This window comes from Anopheles maculipalpis, chromosome 2RL (genome assembly GCF_943734695.1).
Source record: "Anopheles maculipalpis chromosome 2RL, idAnoMacuDA_375_x, whole genome shotgun sequence".
In the NCBI taxonomy this organism is placed as follows: Eukaryota; Metazoa; Arthropoda; class Insecta; order Diptera; family Culicidae; genus Anopheles; species Anopheles maculipalpis.
The window spans coordinates 72,798,824-72,817,453 of NC_064871.1; the positions used below are offsets into that span (position 1 = coordinate 72,798,824).

General features: G+C 40.0%; 4 protein-coding genes across 4 annotated transcripts in view; all 4 read right to left on the reverse strand.

The window, feature by feature from the left end:
* Positions 1 to 18,630, reverse strand: part of LOC126556137 (GDP-fucose protein O-fucosyltransferase 1) — a 452,711-nt gene that overhangs the window by 333,516 nt on the left and 100,565 nt on the right. The window lies entirely within an intron of this gene.
* Positions 1 to 18,630, reverse strand: part of LOC126556377 (uncharacterized) — a 306,838-nt gene that overhangs the window by 150,438 nt on the left and 137,770 nt on the right. The gene's annotated exons all lie outside the window — the stretch shown is intronic.
* LOC126556033 (fatty-acid amide hydrolase 2) overlaps positions 1 to 18,630 on the reverse strand; it is a 526,247-nt gene that overhangs the window by 137,387 nt on the left and 370,230 nt on the right. The gene's annotated exons all lie outside the window — the stretch shown is intronic.
* Positions 134 to 496, reverse strand: LOC126556453 (TCF3 fusion partner homolog). Its single transcript, XM_050211717.1, has 2 exons — positions 339 to 496; positions 134 to 269 (listed from the first exon to the last, which is right to left on the reverse strand). Exons 1-2 carry the CDS (start codon positions 494 to 496, stop codon positions 134 to 136), a joined length of 294 nt encoding a protein of 97 aa, XP_050067674.1.

The following is an 18,630-nucleotide window of genomic DNA, read 5'->3' on the forward strand; positions in this document are numbered from 1 at the left end:
TATAAGAAAATTTACACAAAATAGTTCTTACAAATTTAGGCATCCAAAAATCCGTATATTAACATGTATTTTCGCTGTAACTACTCTGACAGCGATTCTTTATAACCTAGTACAGAATTGAATGTGAAAAAAATTATTCTTCCCCTTCCTCCTTCACATTCGCCGGATCCATTGCGTTCCTCCAATCATCACCGTAGTAATCGAGCTTTGCCTTCAGAATCTCTACATCCATCGAGCGCAGTCTGGTCATCTTTTGAACTCTATGAAGCCTGGAGAAATGGTAATACAGCATACTGTGCTAATGAACTTCTCTCGCTGGATTGGAATTGTCTACGTACCTGAACACAAGCCGTTCGTTGCTTCGCTGCAGTGCTTTGCATTTCTCGTGCAGCAACTTTACACCCCTGCGGAACGCTTCGTTGGAGTCGAGCAGATTGCCTTTATCCTCGTTGTTTGATGAGGAAGAGTGCGTTTTAGAAAGTTTTCCACTAGTCATTTTGACCAAATCGATGGAAAATTACACAGGATACACTGAAGCTGAAGCTGCCGTTCTGTTTGTGCTTTGCTTTTGTTATGAATTTGTGACAGTCTTTGACATTTGTAGGGCATACCTCTGCAAGGCTACAACTTGACGTTAGGAATACAGCCGTTGCACAGTGGGTGTGGCAACGGCTACATCGGCTAAAATTTGTTGTAGATTGTTTCGAATTGTTCAGTACATCTTCAGGACATCTAGAATACATTCCAATCCTGGTGCCCCTATGCTAGCTTGGGGTCGCACATTGCACATTGCTGCTATAGACCACCATACCACGGATGCGTCTAAGGACCCGTACTAAGGAGCAGTTCAGTGTCTTAATCGAGACCGGGTCATCGAGTGCTAAATGTTTCAGCAGGCCTGTCAGCTGATTCCCCTTAGGTGATTCAGCAGTGTACTCCGGAGTTGAATCCGAAGATAGTATTGGATATTACTTCGAACTACTGCGAAGTAAACTTGGGAGCAATTATTTCGAAGAATAATCCAACTTCGGGTGCTGATACCCAAAACTAGTGGTATCAGCAATCCTAGAAATCCGTTGCATGGCCGGCGTGACCTATAGAAGGTCGTTAAGCTATTAAAAAAAAATAATAAAATTCTTCCTAAGACGTTGCACAAGTAGAGAGATAGTCTTCCGAACAGGTTCGAAACCGATCTTTCCCTGGTCTTCCAGAAGTACAAGAGGTATCTATCTAAACCCAAATTAGCTGTAGTGAGAAGATAAGGAAAAGAATGCCCAATCATCTCTAAGTGTTTCTCTCTGGGATAACCGTTACGATCAACTGTTAAAACTTAGTTTCCCGTCAATTTTGACCAATGTACCTTGAAACCATGTACTATCGCTGTAAAATTTTACGCCTAATTATCCAACAACGTTAGAAATTCTAGCTCCGACGAGGAATGTCTTGGCAGATTGTTAAACCAAGTAGAAGAATAATTTAAATTACATTAGTGACAAATTCTGAAACAAAAGATTTTAGAATTTTAGATATTTTGATTTCCTTTTGAGAAACATGATAATGGGTGCGGGTGGCAGTAAAAAAAAAAACAACTTAAAGGGTGGTTCAAAACTTAATCCATTCTGTCGAACTATTTTATAAGTCATTCAAAAACAATATACCTGTCAATAAACTTTTGCACGAGGTTTTATACATGGATTACCTACAAAAAAGTCGTAAGCAGTCCACTGGTTACAAACTTTACAGAATTTTATACTGCTAAGAGAGTTCCTTTTTTGTATCCTCTCCTACAACACGTTAGAAATGAAAGTTCAAAGGTAGTTGCATTTCTTCTGCCAACGCTACCGATAACACACCGAGGGTAAAGTTTTCAAAGGATATAAAATGCATTAGACGGTGTCTTGACGTTGCAAAGTATCAGCATCGGATAAGGAACTTAAAAAGAACGGCTTAGACGATGGTAAAGTTTTGGTTCAGTCCGAAGGTGTCAAGAGCGTTGATTCAATTGATTTGATTTTACATACACCCGAGCGAAACATCGAAAAGACTCTACTAGTTTTAACATGTCGCATACGGCAAGAACGGCAATATATGTAGTATTGGTATAATAAAAATCTTGAATTGAAAACATTTCTTTGAATACAGCGTGTTGTTCATGTTATGCCAAATGAGAGATTTAAAAATATCACTGCCATTGATACTGTTAAACCATGCTGTGGAGCAGAATCAGTTTAACGTTTTATCTGTACCTATATTATTTGGGGCCGGATACGTCCTTAAAATCTCACTCAAAAATCTCTTCCAGTGATTCTCTGAAAGACATAAATAAATTGCACAAATGAAGTATTGAAGCCCGGTTAATTCTTATGATTTATCACTTATGTTCTTTATTAAAAATCAGGATTAAATTTGAAAATAAGAGACGATCTGAAAGACCCAAAGCCTCGACAAGTAAAAGGAAAGGAAAATATAGACTTACGTCGCCGGAAACTACAGTAGTGGTGACAGTTTTCATTTCGCAGGACAAAATTTCAAATCCATTCCAGCCAATGAGTATCTGGAAGGAATGACTATCATGCTACGGGTAGCGGAAATGGGGGCAAGTGCCACATTAAGCAATTCATGCTGTAACTTACTTAAAACTGGTTTAAAAAAAGCTAAATATGCTTTTACATTTAATCTTTCTATTATGAGTCAGTCCCAGAAAGAATAAAAATGCAAATGTTTGCGTTTTATAAAAGTTTTCAAAATGGTTAAAAATATATTGATTTTTTGTATATTGGGACAAAAGTGCTATTGATATGCAATCATCGATAATAATATAAAACAGGAGAATCATGACCATATGCCAAGGTTGTATGTGGTTCACCAATTCCTCCACGTTGACAATAGTTTCAGTAACGATCAGAACTTTGCTCCTGTCTGGCCGTATGATTAGTGCAATTGGTGAAACATCGTGTTCTTACGTACTTCGTGTCACCAAAGTGCTCTTTTCGGTCACGAATGGCCACCTTTTTTAGACCTATCTCGCTAAAAAGTACACACCATCTTGCATTTAATCGATTTTCAATCCAGAATTGAGATCTCAAGAACCCTTTTTTCAACAATTTTTACGTTTTAAATGTTTCACCATCACCTTTAGTCGATCGCGAGCCTCTGCACTCTTCAGCGACGAACTAAATAGACGAATCCTTGTGAGGAAGGACTGTGTCAAAGATCTAGGCGTGCTTATTGATAAAAAACTGTCCTTCGACGATCAGCTCGATTGCGGCTTGGCTAGGTACAACCAATTGGTTATAAACATGAGGCGGGAGCTCCATGATTCACTCTGCACCAAGTAGCTTTACTGTTCCCTGGTTCGATCGCTGATGGACTATACGTCCAGGTGTCTGCTGATCTAGTTGCCACAGCTTGAACAATGAATCGAACGGACCAGACATGCCTTCATTGTTGGACTCCTCAACAGTTCCATCCATTCTTCAGCGCTGCTCTCGCCGGTGGACCTAATCGTGCCAGCCAGGTCGCTCCGATCTCGTTCAATGCTCTCAGTCGTCTCCTCAACTCGGTTGGTGAGGCGTTTGATCCGAAAAAATGTATCTGTTGTGCGTTAAATGGTTTATTAAACTTCTGTAAAATTTTGAAAACTCCAACACCGAGACGCCTAATTGCTTCCAAGTAAAGACGTCAAAAAAAAATATTGTAATTTTATCGTCAATCTTAACTTAGTAAGAATATCGTGTACCAGACATGAGAATCATCTAACAGAAATAAAATCATTTATTCCTTAGGCATCAACAGTGCTAATTGCCAAATATTTACCAATGCGTATTATCTCAAAATCGAACGAGAACATTCGACCACACGCTGGCTGGGCTTCTTGTAACCGAACAACCGGTAGCCAATCACTTTCCTAACCCTGTTGATTTTACGGTTGCTACTTGGTGCGGGAAGAAAGGCTCATGCGTAAGAATGGCGCAAAAGTGATTCCCGCAGCACACGCTAACCGTTCGCGCACGTGGCTAGCCGCGACAAACCACGCCAACGGCCAAACGGGCGCTTTCCATCACCTGGTACGGCTGTATGTAACGAAGCGAGCAGACAGTTTTACGGTCGACTGGTGGCTCCTTGATAACTGGCGAAGCGTTGGGCCCATTGTTCGAGCGTTCTGCCATTAACGGTAGCACCTCAAAGCCCATCCAAACCACCGGCCGGGTGGGAAAGATTATTGAATTTTTGATAAGCCAAACCAAGGTTCGCATCCCGTTCCCGATGCCCTTTTTTGCACAAACACACACACACATACGCATCGTCGATCGACGACGAAGGTTGAAAAAGTTGCATCCTTTCACGTGGCCGAAAGATGGAACGCAAACCGGTGCCGACCGGTGGATCGCGACAACGGACAAATTAATTCTCTGCCCTCTGGTACCATGAAGGGACCACCGAATGCCGTACGCAAGCCGTTAATTTTGCGGCTCTCGTGTAGCGTGTTTTGTGGTTGTTTGTTTCTTTTTTTTTCCACCAGCAACCAATTCGTTTTCGTTCCCACCCCTCAACTCCAGCTCTGGGCATCCGGCACTGCAAGCGGTGTTCACCATGGAGCATGGTTTGCTTTTCGACGGTGAATAAATATTTGATCATCTGCCCGCCGGCATGTGGTGTGCTTGGGTGAGTTTGTGTGGCTGTGTGGCTGTGTGCTACGAGAACGCAAGGACTCTTCACACTGCCGGATGCGTTTGACCGCGAGAACGCGCGTTTTCTTAGGGCCGTTTCTTATGGTTCCCTGTACTGCCCTTCCCTTCTAATGGTGCCACGCATCGTTCTGAATAAAATATTCATTTGCCGAATAAAGCGATGTCGCTGGGATAGCAAGATTTGTGCGAAATTTGTAGGCAAAAGAATGGTTTGCAATGTTATGCCACGTGTGTGAGCGGGGATTCGTTCCAGGCCGGGAGAAGGCTATCGTTTAAATTCAATAGCTGCTATCAGCGTTTAGTGCGTTTTGTGATCAGTTCCAGGTGTGTCTTCCAGATCATTCTTACTATTGCTTTGCCGTGAGACGATAGCGTGGTTATGAAATTGACTGAAAATTAAGCAAATAATTTGTTAATCAATCATTTGATCATTGCGAAGATTATTGGTTGAACATATTTAATGTGCTTTTTAATTAATTAATATTCAAAATTTTCTTTTAAGCTCCTAAAAACAAAATTTGTTAAACAATTTATTCCAACAAAATGTATTAGATGCGGAAAAAAGGTAGATTTTACTGTATTATTTTTCAAACAAATAAGGAATAGTTATACCTTAAGAACTGTGATTCGAAATGTCTAGCTTCTAAGAATTCGAAGATCCTAACGTAGAGAACAGTAAGTCCCATTCATACACATGGTAAAGGAAACATGCTTCTGACTATCATCCGCTCAAATAAGCTTAGGAAAATTCGTCGTCGGCTGATGGAAACTTAGCCGATGCTAAGACCACCTCTTAGTTACGTATATTATGGAAAATAGGTTGGCGGAAGAGGTTTAAATAAGATCGAGAATATGTCCATAACATGGTGGTAGCGGATGGTTTAAGAGAACTAGAACAAGAGTACAAATGAGTACAAATTCTACCACAATACTCTGTTTCACAGGCTCGATTATCTTGCTGCTATTTTATTTCATTTAAATTTTTATTATCATGTCTGCCTAGTGGCTCAACATATCTACTTAAATTCTAGCTTAATATTAAGAACAAACATGGGCTATGGTGATTTAGAAAGGGGATAGGGATTAAAGAGTGGATCGTAGTATAGAATAGAGCAGCTTACGAAAAGACGCTCCACTGAGCTTCCTGCTAATGGCCGTCCAAGACTTTTAGAGTCCGAGTTATTTTTATAGGAAGCGCCTAGGTTGAGGTGTCTAAGAACTACTTCATTCTAAAGATTAACAACCTGTCAGATCTGCTTGCAGCACAATAGCTAACGAGTATTATATGTACATATCTATTCTCTATTGATAAAATCTTCCGATTTTTATTTAAAAAGCATCCCTTAGCAGTGGTGTTTAAGGGAATTTTGCTATTAGGCATATGTGGGACATGAGGGGATGTGATTCGAAACTGGGCCTGATGTGGAGCAGCTTCTATTAGCTTCCACCGAATCGCATCGTGAATTCTTTCGGAAAAAATATAGACAACAATCTCTTCATGATAACAATCTCTTCATGAAAGTAAATGTAATAATAATAAATGTAAATGTAGATAAATGTGTTGATAAAGAACAGCTTGACCGTATTGCAAAATTTAACACTGTACAATGTAAGTAATTTTACGGATACTACTTAAATTTTCTCATAGATGGCGCTCTCTGTGTTACTAAGCTAACATTAATAAATAAAACTGTGTAATGTTTTCTTCGAATCTGAATGTAACCTTCGGAAAATTGAAAACGGAATGGTATGGAAAAAGTGAAATTAGCATCACAATGTTCAACTGAAGAAAATTCATTTTGAAGCTAAATTCCATGAACATTAGTCAAATGCTTGCAGGTCTCATATAAAATTCTATACCAAGTGGATAAAAATGTAATATGTATGCACCTTTCGATGCCGGTCTATTGATTTTACATATTGGCGGGACGCATCCGCCATCCGTCAAGGTATTGGATGTACCAATTCCATCTCGTAAGCAACCGATTTGCCTAATCTAAGCGACGCTTCCGACTGTTTTGTTCTGGGCCAAGCTTCAAGCTATACTACTGCGATCTTGAAGATGGTTGGCAGGACCACTGAGGCAGACCATACAGTTAACCGCTTCAAGAAAGAAACGATCCACAACATCAAAATGTGAAACATTTAGGCATACGCACGCATACGGTACGCTCTGTACTGCTCTTGTTAACCTACCGTCCGCCCGGGCCCGGTGTTTGCCGTCAGCTTTGACCTTTACAGTTTGTTTAACTTCACAAACTTATAGCGATGCCTGTCGGTTGGAACTCTTTTCGGGCAGGGCGTTCGGGAAGCGTGTCCGTTGCAGACCGTATCATTATCATAATGCAAACATCACTTCTATATATTGTGCCAACGAGCCTGCCACGGTCCCAGGGTGCAGTTTCCTTCGGACCGTGATGCACAGCAGTCGTGCGGTGTGAGTTGTGTGCACCGTTTTGCGTCTTAAGCATGGTACAAAATTAAGAGCTCCAGCTAGTGGCTAGTGCGATGTGTTTGAGCTTTAGGTGTTCTTTTGCAGCTGCAAGTGAACTGTATAAATCAATTACCTGGCTTAAACTGGTGCACGGTACGATGCGGACTTTGATGTAACCTCGGAAAAAAGATCGATGGCTAGGAGCTGGTAACAATCAAGCTTCTTTCACGTCGAGAGTGTGCTTGAGTGCTTCAAAAACCACTTAAAGTGACCGGTAAAGCTTTCAGGAGAGCGATAAATCTATTACTTTTCACCGTGAAAGTGCAGGAGCGTTCGGAAGCTTAGGTGTTCCACGGGGTGTGCATCGTGTATCGTGCCGGCACGCAACCAGCAACGCATGTATGAGGCCAAGGTGCCAAGGAAAAATTGTTACACTAAAGAAGGTTTGCAGGGCGTTGAGTTTCAGTAGTAGCAGCAGGCAAGTGAAGTGACGTAGTGTAAGAATATGGAAACTGTCAACCTTGACCGGGAAAAAAATCCAAAATATAGCCCTAATAGAGAACTCTCGGTTGTGTAGCTCTTAAAGACGATGGCTTAAGGGTGATTTAAAAGTGAGGACCTGTTTTGGTGGAGTCCGTTTGTGGAAAGTATGTGTTCCACAAAACCGTCAAAGTGCACGCCAACGTTCAAAGCCACGCAATACACCGTGCAGTGTAGGTTAGTAGTGCGGGTCAAAATCGTACCCGAGCCAGACCAGATTGGTTGTGCTAGAGCTCGCCGTTTAAAGCTGTAGTGGACGGCAGACGACGTGGACACATCACATACCGTTTTAGACATTTTCGGCAAAATTTGTCAAATCGAATTCCATCGATTTGCCACAACAGCCAATTTGCTGTTGTGCCCTGCCATCGCTTATCTCGTGCCCAACACGCCTCGGAAGCTTCGGATGTTGATGGTGTTAGCGATATGGATTGTGGCGTGGCAAATTGATTAGAACAAAAGAAAGCAAAAATGAAGTAAAAATCTCTGCCAGTCAAAAGTGTTTCAGAAATCAGCCATCTGCGTGTGTATGGGTTTGCTGTGTGAAAATTTCGACTCAGTGTAAAGTGGCTGTTGAACGAAAGTCCTAATCCCCTAAAAATGACACTTTTTGTTAAACGAAACCCAAGCGCGATCCATTTTGACAGCTTGTGACATGTGGGAACGTTGCTTTGCAGCATTTCTTTTTGGTTTGAAATTTCACTACAATGTTGCTACATTCGCTTTATGTGCCGTGTGTGTTTACGCTTGATTGTTTGTATTTCAGATGGTTTTTTAACCCTAGTGCCGAAATCAGAAAGCAACGCCTGTGGGCGAGTTGATGGTGTTTTAAAGCGTTTTCAGTTAGAACATTAAGTTCAAGCATAGTTTGTGGAGTGTATGTGTGATAAAGTAGTACGCATTATAAAGTGAACTTTGCAAAGGATTCGAGTGTCTGTGTCTGAAATTATTTAAAAAAAACTAACAAAATGATTTTAAAAAGATGTGCAATGCCTCAACAAATGTTGTTACTAGTTTTAGGAGCTCTAGTATTGTTCCATCCTGTAAATGGTGAGAGTAAGTAATGTTTTTAACATGTTTTATAGAGCTTTTGGTGAACACATGAACCTGAACCTTAGCCATCGAAACTATCTTCTTTTTCTTCTATTTTTTAACGAACTTTATGGTCATGTCGATTAGCTCAATTACGGGGGAATGATACGAATGGGAATTGAAGCTTGGTTCTGTCGTGTAAAAATCAGCGCCGCTGTCGCTGTCTCCACCACCGATCCACCCCAATTACAATTCAATTACAAGTAGCATATGTACTTGTTAATTTTATTCTATTAAACCCAATTCTGTTATGGATCGTTCTTTACATTATTAGCCGCCTAGCTTACTACGCAGGCTTAAGCCTATGAAGCATACGGTTCAATCAAATATTTATCCTTAAGGCGCGTCCATTAATTACGGAACAGCCTAGCTCTAGTCTTAAAATTTATTACACAAGGGGGTGGGGAAGGGGGGGGGGGGGAGTAAGAAGTCCACTTTGTGTTAAGTAACAAAACGTAATAAGCAAAAAAAAAGAATGGGGAAATGTTTGCTTGTTTTTTAAGTCGATTGCTCCAACGTTATAATATTACTTTCTAATCATCCATTTTATAACCCTTGGTCCAATGGCTTATCGTGTTGTGTATCATATGTCTTTGTTGCAGTCAAAAATGTATAGCTTGCCGCCGTGTAAAGATCCGCGACGCTTGTACTTTCACCAATGAACCAACTGAAATAAAATTGACATTTCCAAAATTATACATTTAAGTAAAATTTTGTAAGGGAAAGGGGGAGGGGGAGAGGGGGTTGCATTGTCATTAGATGATATAAAAATCACCATTTTAGCGTTACGTTATTTACGGACCGCCCCTTCGCTGGATTTTAAGAAATGTGGTTTTGTTGGAAGATGAAGTATAATAAATAAAAAATAAAGAATTCATTACAGATAATATGCAGGAACAATGAACAATGAGATACAATGATCAAGAACTTTCCAGATGTATCTTAATGAACTTAGCAGTCCAAGAACAAGTCCTGGAGGCTTTAGGATTTGCTCCGTAAATTATTTCATATTAATCCTGACTATAGGACATCGACCAGTGTTTTTTTTTATCCAGAATGTTTGGGTATTACAACAAGATGAATATAACAATTAATATACTAGGAGGCAGCCCGTGCAGGTGATAACGGTACCGGTTCTCAAACGGCAGAACCGGAGTTTAAATTCCATCCGGACCGTCCACCCGTAATGAGGACTGACCATCCAAGATAAACGATCCAAGATAGCAAATTGAGATACCTTATGTGAGTTTAAGTTGGTTGATCAGATTTTGAAGATCTACTTAACCTTAACCAATCTTCTCAAAATACCGTAAAAATAATCGCCATTAAAGCTACGACAGCATTATACGCAGATTACTAATAGACAGCAAAACACAAAACGAAAACAACTCGCAGAACTGCAGAAACTTCATACCTTCAAGATATGCCCTTAACCTCCGAATCCAGGCTCCATTGTCGGGATATTTACATTTCGGACACTGTCGGGCGCAAAGAGAGTGATTCTTAATAATTTTTCGTTTACAAAGAGATATTGTAAAGATGGTTACATTTTCAAACATAAAATAGGACAAAAAAATGTAATGTTGCATTTTTCCAATAATAAACTTCACATTGTGACACTGCATATGTTCAACTGAAATGAATCTGTTACATCGCTTTGGCACCGCAACACGGAGGTGATCGTGCGGCCCTACTTATTTACCTTTCTCTACCAAGATATAATAATCACTGCACCAGTAATCCTCTTACGTGCTGTGTAAATTAGTTCCGTTATCGCAGCCTCCATAAACAGTGCCACTGCGCTCGCGGTGTCTAATGCAAAGCACTACTTTTCTTAGTTGCATTATCATCCACTGTTGTCGAGCACCCTAGTCGTAATGTAAAGCGCTCGTGTTTGTCTGGTCTCTGTAAATGGATTCCGCTGGCTCGCAATAGACGATCGCCTAAGGCAAACACGGTGGCACTAACTATTCTATAATGAGCTAACAGACAAATCTTACTGCTGCTTTCCAGTATTTCACAATTATATAATGATCGCTTAGGGTAGATATTGTGCATTGGTCTAGAGAGTGATTCTGCCATCAAGGGGATAATTCGTATCGCACTAATCGGGACTCCGTCTTTCTCTGAGGGTCAATCTCAGTGTACATCGTCAATTTTATCGATCAAACGAGGATCTACTTTTGTTGCTAGTGTTTTTATCTGTTGATCGTTGTGTGTTCACATCAACTCATAGAGTGGTTTGTCTTTTGTCTTTTCCAGCCCGAGGCCTAGGGCTAGGGAAAGAAAAGCTAGGGCTCAGTCACAAAAAATAGCTTTAAAGCCTTCGACTTCCACAAAAGTTGATGTTCCCCCTTCGCTTTCCACCGCAACTTTGCGTATCTCGCTGCTAAAACATTTGGAAGATTGATTAACTAGGGCCTTTTCCTTGCTCAATCTCTTCACAACTGTCCCTGCGGCTTTGGTTTGACCCCTGTAAACCGGGGATTCATACTAATCTTGTCTGATGTCAATTTATTTCGTATCTACTGCATATAACTCTGCCCGAGACGAAAGCGTGTGGCCACAATAGCGGATTCTACAACGAAGATCATCATCGAAGAGTTTGCAACTGCTAAAACCCCCTTGGTAGGGCCCCAGCAGCTGCCTCGTATAAGATTCCTTGTAACAGAAAATGTTCGGTTTGAGGCTGTGTCGTGTTCGAAGGAAAACACACTCTCATCCAGGCCCCGGTACTCATGATGTCTTGTTCTTGGCTAAACGACCTTTTTAGTCACGCCCGCCATCGAGTGGCTTACCAGACTTTTTGATACCACGTAGTAGGATGTTCAGTCCTCACTACGAGGGAACTGTTCGCAATGTAATCATGATGTAGATGTACTACATTATTAGATTATATTACTGTGCCTTCAAGATCAAACTTTTTTATCAATTTCAATTCAATTTATTTGTTTGCTTAGTTGCTTAACAAAATTCGCTTAAAACATAGAGCAACTTAAGAATACACAAGCCTAACTTAACCTGACCTAGCTTAATGAACAAAAAACACACTCGCTACTTATAAGGATGAGGATGGGTGGGAACGAAAGGATATTAAGGTAACGTGAAAGTCAAAAATGTTCATGTCCCACATTAAAGGCTACTGCTGTGCGCCTAGAAGGAACAAGAAGAGGTGGGCGGGTACGAAGGTTACGGGAGGGGACATAAAAAGGGATTGAGGTGAGCAGAGACGGATTCGAGGTAAACTAATCCGAGCATCCGACATCTGTTTTTCTTGGCGACAAATCTAGTAAAGGTCCGCTGCACCCGTTCGAGTCGGTCTATGTGGAGTTTGGCCGAGGACAACCAGATCACCGAAGAGTACTCCAGCAGTACTCCGAGTCCTACATACTAAGGAGTCGATATGATGTGAAAAGTTGAGGCCTGAGTCAAGCAATACATCGAGGACATAGGGTGAGAAAGTTAATATTACAACAGGAAGAAAAAAGTTCAAGGATGGCCTGGAGACAAACACAGTCAGTCGGGGAGGAAACAGGATAGAACATCTTAAGATCTTAAGAGATAAGGAAGGAAATTCAGCCGATTCATGACGATCTCTCAAATAATGCAAGTAAAATCTAGCCAAAATCCGCATATATCCGCAAGTTTTGTTATGAGTAAGGATATTTTGTGCATCTTGTGTTATATGCTCAGAAGCTTTGATGAGCTTTTACTGTGGAAGAGAGGTCTATACTTGGGATCTTTAGACTGAGCTTCAATGAGGCTTAGACAGAATCGGAACGGCCTGTAAGAGGATCTAAAACATTTATTTGAAGACTTTTTGAACAAGCAGAAGCTCATCAATCACCATTACAAATGCCGATATATTTTTCCAAAAAGTAATGCAAATTTAATTTTTCTCAGTGTATTTTTATGCAAAAACCAGACAATTTTGGACGAAAATTATTAAAACTTTTATAAAAAATAAATAAAATATTAAGTACAATTATTTAAAAGCTAGGCATTATTTGACTAAAATAGCATTTGTTCCTCTCGCTACATTTTCCGGTTAGAACCATTCAAACTCAACCAACTAACCAAGCTGCTGTCCATTCGCGTACGTGATTAATGTACGGTACACGTGCACCAGGTGCACCGAGCCTGTCACACGCTGTGACAAAACGCTTCCGAATCGATGTACAAACACACACACAAGCAAATGCACGCGGCACGGGTAAATGGGGGAAGGGGGGACAAATTGAAATCGTTTCATATCGTTACGTTTATTGACTTAGAAATCGGTAATTGAAAAACACAGCAGCAAATTATTTATGAGCAGGATTTAATTATTCATTGCAACATCACCGCACGGCATTCCGGTTGCTGCTACTGCTTTTACAGATTTTCTTGGTGTTTAGGGCCGCTTTGGGGTAATGTGTTTTGGGTGGCGGTATGTAGCTGAGTAGAAGTTATGGAAGAGGAAGTTGAGAACACTTCCTTCGGTTCCGTTTGGAAGCAACCTAACACACACGCACACACAGACCACCGCAGCCAAAAGCCATACAAGAAGGGCTGTCTGTGTTCCAACCCAACGCACCGGTGAGAAAGGTGCAGCTTAAAAGGTTAAATTTTATTAACTATAAAACATAACCATCCCCGCAACGGTATGTGGCCCACATAGAGGGAGTTGTGTGGCGATGGCACGCCACACAGGGTTGCAAAAACCGTTCCCCATTACGATTACCGCTTCAAACGCCGGGCGGGCACACACTTCACCTTCACACCAGATGGTTTAATTTAATTTTTGGTACGGATGTATGTGGCATGTTTCCGATGTAAAGCATAAGCATCGCACGCCCCGCACAGGCAACACACGGTTCTTTCGCGTGTATTGCATTCGCATAAGTTTGACGATCGTTATGAACTGTTTGCGAAACTGTACGCCGTGTACGCGAGGCCGGAAAACTGCGACAATTTTTCCGCAGTACAGACACGCTACATCCGTTGCAGTTTGCAGGCTGGTTTCGGAGCACCGTTGGCTGCTGTGTTAAGTGACGAATGATAGCCCGGAACCCGGAATTAGACTTCTGGTGGTCGGCCCGTGTGCCACACCTCCACGGTCCAGGCTAAGAACTAAGACCGAACTACGATTCCTGCACCGGTCGGGCCGGAATCGAGTGGGGCTATAAATAATTGATTTAATTTATAAAATAATACACATTTATCAGTCCACCGCAGGCAGGGTGATCTATGAGGCGGCAAGGTGTGATCGGGTATTGTGATTTTTATGTTTTGTTTTATTAATGATTTTTCCTCTCACCGTGCTGGCTACGGGCGGGTGAAGGTTGAAATTCTACTCCGAAAAAAAAAGGGTTTCCCACACGCCGTCCCGTTGTGTGCAATTAATTTCTACTGATTGCTGTTTTTGATATGAATGTTGAGTGGCCGGAGTGGATTTTTGTGCTATTCTCTTGTTACTTTTATTTATTATGCTCCTTTGCTGGCACGGCAAAGTGTGTTTCTCTGTACGTGGTGTGATGTGTCAATTGACTTTATTGCGTGTGCAGTGGATCAGTATTTGGAATCAAAATTTAACACACTTGAATACAACGCAACGGGATGGTATACACCGATAACTCGTCTGCGAAAGAGGCAATTATACTGTCGGCTGTATTATGTTTGCTTATGGTAAACGATATTAAATAATAGTGCAAATAATAATAAAAAAAAACCCTTACAGCAAGTGCAGACATTTGTTTTGTGCGTGTTACAAATCGTGCTATGCAGGCATTAATTACCACAGTTAATTAGTCTCGGTTTGGAGCTGAGTAAAGGTAAACTGGTGGCCTTGTGCAAGTGCTTAACTTAATGAATGGGTATTGCTTGCAGGATAGACTAGCTTTTGCATTGAAAAATATTTTTATTTTAAGGGGATTTTCATGCGATTCTCTTGTGCCCTTGCAATCCATCCAATCGGATGTCTTTGCATCCCACACAGTTTGAATAAGGAAGTGTTAACAGTGTGAACTACATTACACGCTAATGTTCGTACTCAGCACTTTATCCTTAAAGGCCTTTGATCCTGAAGGCTTTTGAGGAAAACTACTTACATTATCGTCATTGCGAGTAGAATTAGTAGTGACGATTAGAATTTCGCGAGCAAACCTCTCTAGGAGAACCCTATCCAATTTGCCAGTAGTCAAATCGGAGCACTAACTAACTGTTTAGGGATATCTACGATAGAAACATTCCTTTTTGCAACAGCCATAAGGTCTAAGGACGATGAATGTCGAAGGGATATAAGATTTAAATCTTCACACGCTAGGACTTAGTTTCTCAACCCGTTCGGTCCCTATTCCCGTACGCAGCATTGTCTAATCACGAAATTCTATAGCTAGACGCAAATACAGTCGCGAACAAAAGTTTAAGATTACTTTTATGCCCAATTTTCAAGCTATTTCAAGCGGTTTTCATTTTTTCTACTCGATAAAACTTTACCAAACTTGGTAGATTGTTCATTAGCATTTGCACTGCCTATATACGTTTTGTTTCTATTCATAAGTTTGCATCCATAAATGATTGCATGAAAATAAAAACATCTGAAAACAGTAGAAAAATTTTGAGACTTTTAAAAAGCTTTTTCATAATCTAAGTTAATTAATTCGTAATTTTACTTCAATCAAAAGTAATTTTGGACCGAGTATGCCCGGGATAAGGCAAAGAATAAGGAGGAAATGCCTTATCAATATGATTGTAATTTTTTTTTCAACACAGGCGCTGTTACAATACGGCACTGGACCGTCATATTCAATTGTCGGTCGATCCGGTGGTTTAGGCGACAACGGCGCCGGTCTTCAAACGGCAGGACCGGGGTTCAAATCCCATCCGGACCATTTTCCCGTAGTGAGGACTGACTTACCTCACTACGTGGTATTCATAAGTCAATACGGCCAGGGCGTTCTTACGAAAAAAAAGTAATTCTTGAGGTTCGGTGGTGTAGGCGACAGTGGCACCGGTCTTTAAAAGGACGGTGAGGGCTGACTACACGGTATCGGCAAGTCTAGTAAGCCGATTCGATGACCGGCGTGACCTTAGAAGTCGTTAAGCCAAGAAGAATAAGAAGAAGAAGAAGTAAATTATTTCTAGTGTTGAAAAAAGCAATAAGGAGATGTTCAAAACATAAAGAATTTGTTGTTTGAATTTTAAAATTGGTAAATGGACTTATTTTATGATCGTATGTGCTTTAACCACATTATCATCAGGGTAGGAAAACGAAACTAAGAGTCATTTTTAGAATTTATCCAAGAATGGTATCGTTTTCCCGAAACGTTCAACTTAATTCCACAAAAAAGCTTGGTCGATTCGTTAAAAATTGGCTCTCATTTTTATGTTACGTAAAATAGCAGGTCAACCGAGTTTGCCCGGGATAAGGCATATAGTAAGGATGAAATGCCTTATCATACATACAATTTAGTCGCCACAAGAGTAGTTGACAATATGGCATTGTACTGTCATAATTAATTATAAATAAATAAAATAAATACAATAGCAGGTGGTCCTAATCTTTTGCCGATCACTGTAATCCCCCTGAATCTCACTCAAGAACCACTACTTAATTTCTATTTCTTAATTTTCTTCGTAATTTCTGAATTTAGTCAGTGTTGTTGTAAGATATTTGATGTATCTACTGTTTGATTGATAAACTGACTTCTCCAACGTTTTCAAAGATGGTTAAACAAATATTTTTGAGGTTTAGCTTTTTTAATAATACTCATAGACAGCAACAATACATAATGTGTAGAAGCCTGCAGGATCTTCTTCTCAGGAAGCTTTTTCTTCTATACAATACAGTTAAGGTCTTAGTAATTTCATCGGAACAACTGCCGAAACTACACATTAATAAGCACCGAAGAACCGAAAAAGTGTTGGATTGTATGGCATTTTTTCCAAGGCTTTAAAAAACCCAAAAACAAAAAGCGCCCTCATAACAAAGTGCATTTCCCGACGAACGACTGGTTGCATGCCGCCTGTTGTTAAGCGATTTCGGATCAATTTTCGTTTATCATGTTCGATGTTTCTTTTTGTTTTTTGTCTCCTCACTAATTTGAGGGCTGAGATTAAATCTGTTTTACGCCTGGCGAACGTTCGATGCACCGGGCGGGATACTGCACTGATGTTCGTTTTGTTCTGGTAGTGTTCCGTCATTGAAATGGCATCGATTGATTTTTTAATTTAATTCGTTAATATCTTTCACCGCCGAGTGTTGCCGCTTTGGCGAGAAAGGTTAGCGACGCGATAATGGAACCTTTTAATCTGCAATTTATCAGTTTTCTGTTTTAATGCTTACGGTGCTGTTTTCCGATGTCGTAAAAAAAAAGTCATGTAGTATTTTTATCTTCGGTACGGAATTGTATAATTGCATTTATTAAAAATTATTCTGCTTTATTATTAAATTAGACCGAGCTGGGCGTATTGAAATTACTATGCATTTTCCATTTAAGAAATCTTCCATTTAACTCCTGCAATTGTGATTTGTACTGTGGCGTTCTTCGCTATCTTAAGGAATGATAGCAGTGGTATTAGTGATAATTGATTTTAAAATTCGTTAAATTCGTATTCTTTCACGCGCTTGATCAAGATGTTTACAGCATTTCGTGTGGTTCGCGTTGCTTATATCTTTAATCAAAATGGTTTCTTCCTTTTGCTTTTACCAGCATGTTTTGTAATTTGTGGAAGGAAGGAAAGCTAATAATTATTATTAGGGCGGTAGATAGTGCAATTAGACTGCTATTTAAAAATTAAAAATCGGTTTTGAAAAACGAATGATATTTATTCATCAAGCTGTAATGTATTTTGTTGGATAAACTAAGAATGTATCGCTATTTCATTGATCCATTTTCAAAAACTATCGTTTATATAAAAATATATCGTTTTTCAGTAATATTTTTTAAATCACTGTCGTCACATTTTGAAAGCTGCTGTAAAATAAAAATATTTACTACGTACTATGCTATAACAAAATTAGAAAAAATATCTTGAATTAAAGCGGGGAATGGATTTTTAAATTAATTTATTTCTTGTATAGATTATTTTTTTCACACCGGGCCAATGCGACAGCGGCGCAGGCCTTCAAACGGCAGGACCGGGGTTCAAATTCCATCCGGACCATCCCCCCGTAGTAAAGACTCACAAGTCCAACTAGGTGATATTGGCAAGTCTAGTAAGCCATTCGATGGTCAGTGTGACCTAGAAGGTCGTCAACTCAAGAATTGAAAGAAGATTATTATTTTACTAAAAAATAGAGAAGTAACAAGTGAAGACTGACTAACCAACTACGTGGTATCGGCAGTCTAGTAAACCATTTCGATGGCAGGCCATGACCTTAGAGGTCGTTAAGCCAAGAAGAAGAAGTTAAGGTTTAGATGAAAAACCAGTAAAACGCGAGAATTGAACAAATATCTAACTACCTATTTAACTAACTGAAAAATATAAAGCAAAAACAGGTTAAAATCAAATCAAAAGCAAGAAAAACGTTTGTTACCACCCGAAACACTAAATCTAAAAACTTAGTAAAACTTTAACTAACCTAGAACTAGAAAGAAATCTATTCTTTGCTCATTTTCCAACGAAAGAGCAATTTTCACAAATTAAATACGCAGTTAATGAAGTCTAAGATAGTATCATATCGTTAAAAAGTAAACAGTAATAAAGATAGCTTCGGTAACATGAATAAAGACCATCCATATTATTTCTTCTTTCCTATACCACAACATGGCCTTCCCTTCCCAGCCCACACACACACGCACACACGTTGTTTATTTGAACGGGAACCGATATCAACTATACACCTGTACTTGGAAATTGCATACGCCTTTCGATTCGCATACGTGCATC

Bases quoted from the DNA above. Each gene is read 5' to 3' on its own strand.
- LOC126556453 (XM_050211717.1), bottom strand. From the start codon at position 496: ATGACTAGTGGAAAACTTTCTAAAACGCACTCTTCCTCATCAAACAAC. The intron at 270-338 runs GTACGTAGACAA...CCATTTCTCCAG, and splicing joins AACGAACGGCTTGTGTTCAG to GCTTCATAGAGTTCAAAAGA.